Raw genomic sequence first — 10,619 nt, 5'->3', positions numbered from 1 at the left:
GGGGGGGGGGATAAGGGGTTAGAGGTCAAGTAGGGGTACATGATCCAACGCACAATTTGTAGTAGAAATTGATGTATTTTGACTGACCGTTCAACTTGCTAGTAATCAATGTGGTTACCGTTGTTCGCTATCACCTCCTGCAGCCGTTTAACCATGGAACGGGACAATTTCTCTAAAAACTCGGCAGGCACTGCGTCCCAAGCAGCTTGAACAGCGGCCCGGAGTTGTGTAAGTGTTAGGCGCTGCAAATTATAGTGCATTTCCAGCAACCTTTTATCCAGGACCATACGTTTTCTATAGGGTTAAGATCCGGGCTATGCTGAGGCCAGATTACCAGGAGGATCTCCAAGTCGCTGAGCCAACCCCTTGTAATTTGGGAAGTGTGCGAAGGGGCGTTATCTTGTTGAAAATACAGGCGCGGACGGCCTTGAGACTCCAACCAGTCGAAAACAAAAGGAATTATACGCCTGGAGTACTCAGGAGCGTCCATGGAAGTCTTGTCAGCCCAAAAGTAGGTCGGCCCTTTGGTCTTGCCTGCAAACAAGCCCCAAAACATAAATCCGTGGCCTTTTTCTCGCAGGAGGGTAAAGGTTGCTGGATCCTCGCAGTCGTGAACTGTTATATATCGTTGGCCCTTTAGTGGTTGGTTACAGTACCAAACCTCGTCAGACCAAAGGAAAGGACCGTATCCGCCGTGCACCCAATGCTCTTCCGTTGGCCATTTTGATAAGAACCAATTCGCAAAGTCGACTCCTTTCTGGCGGGTTCGGGCCGTGAGAGGAAGCTTGATACGTTGGCGTTGACGTTTGTAGTGCAAAGAGGCCATCAGGGAAGCCATCGCGTCTCTACCCCATGTGACGGTTTAGGCACCAAGGCAGGGAGATAGGTCACGTGAGAGGAACTTAACCATAAAACCCCACCATGTTCCCCTCCGTCATGTACAATACTTCCTTCCTCCTCACCATGGAATCTTCGTCTATAGGTGCCAATAGATCATTGTCCTCGCGACAGGTCTAGGATTATCCGGCCGTGACACCCCAGCCCTCAAACCTAGGGACAACAAGCCGGAGGTCAGCCCAGGGAATCTGGCGATAACGAGGGTCTTGGTGCAGGAACTCTTGCAACGCACGTATTTGCTCTTCGGTAGCCTTCTTTTTAGGGCCAGGTTTGCCGGCTTTTTGGAGGGTGATAGGACCTTCGCAAGCGCGTTGAGCTTGGCGGCGAGTGATTCCCATTGCTTCTGCAATTTTTGTATAGGATAAACCTATATATTTTTAAAGGGCGTGTGCTTCAACCTTGGTATCGCGATCAAGCTCTTTGGCAAGTTGCCTGGGAGGGGTTGAGGGAGGGCAGGCCGGAGGGGTCGAGAGAGGAGGTGTCGCGAGAGGCCCAACGGGAGGGCAGGCCGGCGGGCAGGCGGAAGGCGTCGAGGGTTGCGGAGGGAAGGCCGGCCGTAGGTAGGGCGCCCAACGCGCGCGCGCGTCGGGCCGGGCCTGTAGTTGATAGGGCATTAAATTGAAGGTATCGCGGTGCGGATCGCCGGCGTTAAAGTGTGTTAAATTGAAGGTATCGCCGTGCAGATTGGTGCACGCGTTGGTGCACGCGTTAATTCTGTGCAAATTGGGCCCGGGCCGGGGTCTCAAACAGGGGATTCTAGGCAAATGGAGGTGCGGGTAGCGGCACATTAATTTGGCGGGATTTTCTATGAGAAAAAATGTAGCTGGGACGTGGCCTAATTAGGAAGGATTTGCAGACCGTAACCTTTACAATCCTTGGAGGGGTGTATGCTGCAAGCCGTCCAGAATCGTACATCTTGCCACGGCATGTCTCGTCGACAAGGAAACTGTGCCGCCGGTCCAGCTGCCGGCGACCCAGCCGGCGGTTACAGCGGAAGGCCTTACTATACAACAAGCTACGGGAAGCCCTGGAAGCCCGCCAACCTTACGATGGTTAGGCGTTTTCTTCGACCAAAGGCTTAACTTCGGGCCGCACGTTAACAACAGGGTTGCAAAAGCCCTAAACATTGCCGACCACCTCCGGAGGCTTACCCACTCGGTGGGAGGGCTACCGGCGCACTCGGTGCACAAAGCCGTTACGACGGTTATTATCCTAACGGCACTATACGGGGCCGAAGTGTGGTACAAGGGTAAAACCAAACCACACCCTTACAAGTCTGCACAGTATCAACGCATCCGCCAAGGCCATTTAATCGAACGGGTTAATAAAGCTTTAGTTACGTCTCTCCGGGCAGTGGTTCCAGCATGGAAGACCACACCGGTAAAAGCTTTACACTACGAATCCGGCATTCCAAACGCCGAAGCGCTTTTGGAACAAGTCCGCTTCCGCTTTGCAGCTCGCATTAATACGGTTCCGGAAAATCACCCTTCGGCCGCAGCGGCCAAGCCGACCTTTAACGCCCGAGGGCCTAGGGCGGGCCTACCCGGCAGGCATACGACCTGTTTACAAAGGACAGCTGAACTGCTTCCGGCCTGCGCTCGCCCGGCCTACCTCCCCTACAGATATACAAGGGCCACGGTGGCCACACAAGAAAAGCGTACAGCTGCTATAGCTTTCATGGCGTGGCTAAACACCCTCCCTCCCACGGACATTATAATATACAGTGACGGGTCCAAAGCAGAGGAAGGAGCAGTTGGATACGGCTGGGTAATACACCAAGCCGGCCAACGTAAACTTTCCGGGCACGGCAGGCTGGCGCACCCCGCTGAAGTATTCGACGGCGAGGCGGAAGGGGCCCGAATGGGCCTCCGCAAAGCTATTTGGAACTTCCGCAACTGCACCTACCACCTATGCCTTGATAACACTTCGGCGGCCAACGGCTTTTTAAGCACGGCCCCTGATAGTTCGCAAGGGGCTTTTAAGGAGGTCCATTGCTTTATGAACAAACACCGGGTACACGTCCGCTGGTCCCCAGGACATACGGGAATCCCCGGGAACGAGGAAGCCGACGCCGAAGCAAAACCCCAACACGCCAAGCCAACAGTGGCCGGCGTTAAAGCTTTAGCTAGGAAAATGGCCTGGGACGCCCGGAACGCCTGGTTCGAAAATAACCTTCCGGAACGATACAAGGCTATAGGCCTTCCGTCGACCCCACAGCATACACCCGACGCTCTGCAACTACACCGGAAGGTACTGCAGCGGCTAATAGCCGCACGCACAGGCCACGGGGATTTCGACTGGTACCACCGGAAGTATAAACACGAGGACGACAACCCGTGCCTTTGCGGGAGAAACAAATCCCCCTCACACCCTGTTTTCTGCAACCTGGCTAGGGCAACAGAAAACAAATGGCCTATAGCGGACCCTTCCCCGGCCTTTGATAGGCCCGGATATTTGAAACGGCTTCTCCAAAAGCCCTTCCTTTTTGCTTCGTTCGTCGATGCCACTAACTATTACACTATCGCTAGACGATAACAATAGGGCCCAAAAAGCCCGCATATAACCTTTTCCCTTTTTCTTTTACACTTTTTACCTTTTCCTTTATACTACCAGGACCAACAGTAGGCTCGTTAGTCCCCCGCACCTACAGCCGGGCTCAGGGGAGGTCCCGAGGATCCCCCCGCCCAAACCCGGCCTTACCCCTTTTCCGGCAACCCGCCGGCCGACAGCATCACTACCACCCGCAGCGCTTCACAGCGCCCCGGCGCATACACATACGCCCTACCGCCGATCGCCCGCTCACTAACAAGGAGTGCCGGAATGCGGCCCGACTTCCGTGTGCCTTCGGGTTTAATTTGTTAGCCGCCTTAATAGCAACATGTAGCCTAATGTTAGCTTAGGTAGCGCTAGCACGTCATATGCCCCCTGTGAGGCAGGGACTGGTAGATCCCGACTTACTGACGTTAAATATACTCATACTCACTCTCTCCATCTTCAATTTTAAGGTTTACTTGGTAGGATTACCTGCGGTCGTTGTCACAAGGGTGCAAAGCAGGCTTGAAAGGTGTGATTCTCATTGATGAAGCTAATAATCTTTTCATGGCCTCAAGGAATGCTTAAGGGGCCAGAATCTGCTGAAGGGATCCCGGGGTTGGGCCAGGATTATATATCCCTGAACGAGTGGCCCGTGCCCCAAGTTTACCCATTCCTGGCCCGGCCGTTGGCCCGATTGGTAGCCCCAGTTCAGGGATTGGCCCTGAACTGTCGGTGCCTATTTTATGCAGGCGCGCGAGCCATGATCCCGGGTGAAGCTATTCCTAGTGGTCGCCTCCGTGTGACAGTCGTTCTGCAGGCCTGTACAATGACGAATCAACAGGCGCTATAGCCAAAGCTTCTTTATTTACAATTGGCTGCTCATATCTACTGTCACAACGATCAGTAGAGGGGAACGATCTTATTATGGCTGGTGGTAACGGTAGGTTGGTTTCTTAAAAAGAGATCGAGGCCCGCAGGGAGGGTCGCGTGTAGAATCGATATCCTGTGCGCGCCCACCTTATCGCCCTTATCAGGACGTGGGTCGCTATTTAATCCCATCTCGTGAGGGCCTACTGCCCGTAACATCTACGGCGTACTGCCATGCTGTGGCAAAACACGTTCGCCACTATAATGGAAAACGCTAGACGATTCCAACATACCTTTTGAGTAGCGCAAACCTATAAAAGTGCGCGGCCCCCTACGACCCGGAAACGAGCAAAGAGAAAAGAAAAAAGAGGATTCAATTCAAGGAAGACTTTCTCTATCAAGGAGCTCCTGACACCGGAAGAACAACACCCGCCCGGATGAACAGCCTAAAGCTATTGTCAATTTTGTTTTGGCTGTACACGACCCACGGTATTCAGTAGGCAGCCACAAAAAGTGCTTTCCATTCCAGGTAATCCATGCTCGATCAGCACTGATGCCAATACCCTCTTGGTGTGGTAAATGAGCTTGAACCGCTGCTGGACCAGCAGCTGGTTGCTTGTGTAGCAATTTAGTACCAAAATCTGTATGGAGGTACGAGCCTGTTTCATCAAATGAGACAGCGGAAGTTAACCCCTCGAACGTCGTCTGGCACGCGCCCGTGGCCGCGTCCCAGAGCTTGACGGTTTGGTCGTCAGAGGCCGACGCGAGCCTCTGACCGTCGGGCGAGAATGCGACGGACCTAACCCAGTCGCTGTGCCCTTCGAGCGTTTGCAAACATGCATTCCAGTCCAAATCTATTGGTGATAGCAATGAAACGCAGGCAGGAAGCTTAATAGGCCATAATCTCCATATTATACTCCTCTCTGGCGCAAATTGAAGAGCTGAGTGGTAGATCTGGAGAGGCGATGCATCGATAACAGTAGCATTAGCTAAAAGAAGGCGCTGCAAGTCATGAAGCAACGCTGACATTGCGGTGCTGTTCTCCGGCTAAAAGTTTTGTCAATAAGCTTCTGATACTGATTTAAAATGGTAGAAATACTTACCTCGAGCATATCCAGCAGACAGTTTGCCATGTCAAAACTTTCCCGGATTCGCCCCGTTACGCCCAAAGCTTCAAGCCAGTACAGGAGACAATTAGTCAGAAAGAGGTGGACGGGATCACCATCTCGTATTTGCCGCCTGCTCTCCTTCCAGTGATGGACCCAGTATCGACAGGCATACTGGACCTCGGGCGGCAAGGCGGTATTGATATTCTGCGGGCTGATTTCGGGCCGGAGCGTGCCGGGATAACGCAGATTGCAAACGTTTTTCCTGAGGGTGTCGCCGGTTGACAGCAATTGGAGGCAGCGGTTTGCCAGCTGCTTATGGGTTTCTCGCGAGTCGACCCAGAAGGGGTTCGCATCGCGATTCTTTTGGTCGACAAGGAAGTCGCGAAAGGACAGGTGGAGCAGTTTGACAGGGACCAGGGGGTTATCCGGAATGTTAAGGACAGAGTGCAATGTGCACAGCTTAGAGTCCACGTCGAGCGGGGGTCTGCCAAGGATACCTGCGAGCGATGCAGAAGGGAGAGGATCGGCAAGGAGTACAATAGTTCCAACGATGTCGCGGAACCATGCAACGACTTCGGCTTCTTCCTCTATGCGTCCGGCCGACTCTGTATCCGTGCGGTTGAGAAGAAGCTGGTTCAGAATTGGCAGGTATGTCGCGTGAAGTTGAGACCATCCTCCCTTTGTCTTGTACTCGAGAATTTTGTCTAGCTGTTCCACGGGATTGCCGTAGCGGATATCGGCAATGAAGCGGCAAGCCGTCGATGCGAAGATGAAGAGCGGCACAGCCATGTTGACAAGATCTTCAAAACTGGCGGGTGGGGGCCAATCTAGCGTTAGCCCCGGGGGTGGCACCGTCTTGTTGAACTTGTGCCGGACTTCGGCTAGTTCCGACCGCAAAAACGTGGAAATGTCCTTTTTTATGTCGGGCTCGGGAATCTCATGGAGGGCGAGGTCCTGGTAACTGCCGTCGATGTCCCCGAAGCCAAGGCGGATGGGCAGCTCGGGCCTGCTGGTGACGAAGAATCGGAGGCGGACGGATGTCGCCTCCTTAGCTCTGGAGAGAAGGCGGATGAGGGCGGTGGCGTCCTCTTCTCGATCGCATTCGTCAAGCGCATCCACCACCACAGCAACCAGCGGGGAACCGGTGCCTTTGCACTTGTCCAGCGGCTCTAGGAGGAGCTTCTCGAATTGCTCTTTTTTGTTCTTGTCGACGATGGCTGGATCGTTCTCGATTGCGCTCTGGACATGTGATGCCAAGACCGGCACCTGGTGGACGAGCTGGGCGAGTATGGTGGTGAAGAACATGGCCGCGCTGCCGCGGTCGCCCTCGCCTTTTTTGAAAAAGAAGCTCGCACGGGGCACCTTTGCCGCAGAAAGCTTTTTAGCCACCGTTCGAGAGATGGTCGACTTGCCGGTGCCGGCCATGCCACGCAGCCAGAAAATGCATTTTCCGTTGGGATCCTCGATCCATTTGTGAATGTCGGCGAGAAGGTCCACGCGAGTGTTGGGGTGGCGGCTAGGGTCGTGTTCGTTCGCCTGGGCATCGAATGCAGCGCCTTTCGCGACAGGAAGCTTTGAAAAGTCGATTTTGCGGTTGATGTCGAGGGCGAGCGCGCCGTTGCCCGAGATTAGCTGCGTAATAAAGGCTTGTAGGTGGGGTGACGAACATCTGATCCACTTGGAGTGCGGCGGATATCGCGTCCCGCTTTTGCCGGAGGTCGCTGATGATTTTCTCGACCTCTTTGCTTTCGAACGGCCATACCAAGGCGCGCAGACCCACACGTCTCATAGCACGATGCGTACGGCCATTGTTCAGTTTCCCATTTAGCCTCGTGTGAATGGGATCGAGCTGCGAGCGGGCGTTCGCAAGGGCGCTGTGCAGGTTTTGCGCGGTCTCAAATCGAGACCCATCTGGACCATGCAAAAGCCGCTGCGCACCTTCGGCGATTGCCTTCAAATCCTCTATGTGCTGTCGAAACCGTTCGATGTCGTGCTTGGCGTTTTTGACTTTGCGAACGTACTGTAGGCAGAGGTCGCCGACTTTTGCGGCGATCTCTATCACCGCGATGGCGCTTGCTGCTGCCCCCAAGCCCTCCATCGCGCGGCAGGTGGGTAGCACTTACGAAATGAGAATGAAACGTTGGCAATCGAAACGAGAATGAAACGTTGGCAATCTGCCGATATGGGGGGATGGATATCGTGGCCAAGATGTCGACGAGCGCCTGTTGAGAACTTGGAAGGCGCATCGTCAGGCTGCGAAGGGAGGGGTAAGGCTTCAATGCGACGGCCGACTCGCACAGCCCCAAAACGGCAGCGAGGCGGTGCGCAGCCACACCTGCATCTCTGATTGATAGGCATGCACGTCCAGTACCCACTTTTTGCGCGCGTAGGTTAAAATCCTTGCACGCGAATTAGGTGCAACGTACCAAACCCTCCTTTTTACACCTAATTCTAGATAGTCAATTCTACTGTTCTACCCTGCTGCAGCAACGTTTCTTTGGTAGGCAGAGATCCGTAACAGCGCTGAGGCTGTGAACAGGAACCAAGGGTGAACAGGGAACTAAGGGTGCAGGCAGGAACCTGCGGGCACTCCCTGTCCATAGCCGTTTTGGGCGTCGCAGCACGAGCATCGGGGCCCAGCTACACCCTGGTGCCGGTGGCTGGAACCGCCAGGCTGACCAGCGGAGGTGTCGTCGAGCTACCCAGGGCCCAGCGGTTCAGGGACTCCCTGTTCCATACCCGACGCGTTGCACGTGTCTGCTCCTCGCCTCGTCGTCCTTGCGCAGTTTCTCCTGCGTGTACAGTATTTTGGTCGGTGGGAATTTTTTACCCCTGTCCGACCTGGCCCTGTGGTGCTTTCTACCTCGACCTTCTTCCGCCTCCCCTCACGGCATCTTGGCGGCCGCTGCTCGGGCGCGTATCTGGGCTGTCCACCCATCCTCGTCGCAGCACCTTTTCCTCCCGGTATCCTCCACTCAGGGAGCCCCGCTGGCGGTATGCGGGGTTAGTAGACTCCCATTTTTGTTATTCTGTCACGTATCCAGTCTGGCGGTGTTCGTCTTCCTCGGGTCTGCACCCTTCGCTAACCTACGTTTTTATACGCGTCCCCAGTCACTGCGTCCAAATACCACTCCCCTCCCTGATCTGATTTCGTCCAGATGGAAATGTTAACGACGTGCAAAATGCGTTTAAATCTGACTATTGTGCATGTGTCGGGTCTATTCCCTAACCGTCTCAAATGCGGGCATATCCCTATTTAGGTGGGAAACTTAATACTGCGCCATAGGTAATACAGAGGGCACATCTACCCTAAGGTTGCACCATCGTAGCGGCCCATCTGGACCCGAATGCCATGCCAACGACATGCCCGTGCATCTCTTGTGCAACAAATGCTATATAGGCAATTCCTAGCTCCCGCAACTCCTGCGAGGTTATACCCGAAATATCGAGATTCCAGAGGTCAACTTCGACCTTCTTGTCGTGCATCTCGTGCTGTGCCTGTGCCGCTTCGGCCGTCTCGGCCTGTGCCTGCGCGGCCTCGGGGTCCGCATTTTTCTCTCCGCGGGCTCGAAAATCTTATCTGCTGTGCCCCTACAGTATCTTCTACTACTAACCACGTCTAAGATTTTCCAAAAACACGGGTACTGGGATCGTACCTTTTTGCGGGCCGCAGCGTGTAAAAATACCAAGCCTATATCGCGGCGAGAAAGATGTGGTGACCTACTGCCGATTATTCTTCAGGGACTATGTCCGATATTCCGAGCGGCCTGTCATTTGCCTCGGTCCAGAGGAAGCGAGGCTAGAACGGTTTGTGAAGGCAGCCTACAGCGTTGAAAGTATCTGGAAAACGCTTGTGCTGGCGGCTGATAACACCGTTCTCACAGAGAAGAAACGCGCTAATCCCAACAATGCAAGTTAATAGACCCTGAGGTATCCAACCAAAGACTCAACTTAACAAGACGCCGTTTGGCAAATCAGATATGTGTGTTGCCTCCCTCCGCGTCTGCCCTGTTCGCCATCCGCCAGCCGCCATCCCTCATGGAAGCCGCGCTGACAAACCCCCCAAATTAACCATGACAGTGGATCGGGACAACTCTGAGCCAGAGATTCGGCTCACACTCGAGCAATCATTCGTCAAGGTCAGGGCGACCGACAGAGATATCATCCTCTTCCTTCGGACGCTGTGGCGCTTGTTGGCACGCCGTTTTTGTCCTTATCACATACCCGCAGCTATTGGCGTGGTATTGGACGGGAAAAGGGAACCTGCGCGGCAGCGCCGCATGTTCTCCCCAACCGTGAATAGAGACGAGACGAGACGCGACCAACCTAGACTGGAATCAAGCCACGCCGAAAAGAGCCATGTCGACGACCTCAGCCAGATACTCGACCAGGACCTTGCGCTCGACAAGGAGATGAGCGTGCAGGTCTCTCTGGTGATGCTGTTCAGACAAGACGTGAAGCCTCCCCTTCACTTCAAACAGGATGAGATGGAACTAGAGCATGGGGAAACGCTTTCCACTACCGACCAGCAAGTGCTTCTCATTGTCTCGCCAGCAATGACGAGGTGTGGAAAGTCTTCCGGCGAGGACTTCGACCAGGAGAGGCTTCTCCTACCCATAAAGGTTTCTTGTGACCCCGGCACCCGGCACAGAATGACAAGGGCCACAAACCCTTGGGGCATGCTCACATACCTGAACCTTAGATAGATTCCTTTCCTCCTCATCTGTAATAGACTGTTTATGAGGATAGCAGAATGCACGGCGACCGTAACATTTGATGTGCATTTTCCACTGGCCCACTGTTTGCGTTCTGTTCCTAGGGTAGAGCACCTGTAGTCGGGGTGAGTGGCACCTCCCGTGCACGGACGTAAAAGTGTCAGCCATGGCTAACACTTTTACGTCCGTGCACGGGATCAAGCCCCGCGTGTCGGAATAATATCTTTGCGCATGCATGCAGGTGGGCCACATCCTCGGGTGGTGGGCCCTGGATCCGTGCACCCGGCATTTCCAGCTCCTTCGCATGCGCCATTCTCCCTCCAGATAGCTTTCCTACAAGACAGACACTTTTACTGCATGGATTGAACATATCATATCATTATCTCACCCCTTTGGTGGAGATGCCCTATATTTAGGACTTCCAGTCCTTACAACACCTGTCATACAAACCATGAATTTATGTACTTAAAAGAAAAGAAATCATGATGTCAAAAGC

The 10,619-nt window shown here is 54.0% G+C and overlaps 2 protein-coding genes across 2 annotated transcripts; one reads left to right on the top strand and one right to left on the bottom strand.

Annotated features, from left to right (window-relative positions):
• Window positions 1-4,214: 4,214 nt before the first annotated feature.
• GGTG_12520 (hypothetical protein) lies at window positions 4,215-7,506 on the bottom strand (the record flags this gene model as incomplete). Its single annotated transcript, XM_009230420.1, has 5 exons — window positions 4,215-4,360; window positions 4,593-4,610; window positions 4,788-5,346; window positions 5,403-7,040; window positions 7,087-7,506. 5 exons carry the CDS (start codon window positions 7,504-7,506, stop codon window positions 4,215-4,217), a joined length of 2,781 nt encoding a protein of 926 aa, XP_009228684.1.
• A 1,975-nt stretch (window positions 7,507-9,481) lies between these two features.
• GGTG_12519 (hypothetical protein) lies at window positions 9,482-10,197 on the top strand (the record flags this gene model as incomplete). Its single annotated transcript, XM_009230419.1, has 1 exon — window positions 9,482-10,197. One exon carries the CDS (start codon window positions 9,482-9,484, stop codon window positions 10,112-10,114), a length of 633 nt encoding a protein of 210 aa, XP_009228683.1. The 3' UTR covers window positions 10,115-10,197.
• Between the last annotated feature and the right edge of the window lie 422 nt (window positions 10,198-10,619).

This window comes from Gaeumannomyces tritici (genome assembly GCF_000145635.1).
Source record: "Gaeumannomyces tritici R3-111a-1 unplaced genomic scaffold supercont2.9, whole genome shotgun sequence".
NCBI lineage: Eukaryota > Fungi > Ascomycota > Sordariomycetes > Magnaporthales > Magnaporthaceae > Gaeumannomyces > Gaeumannomyces tritici.
This window is presented reverse-complemented; position numbering and strand designations above follow the sequence as displayed.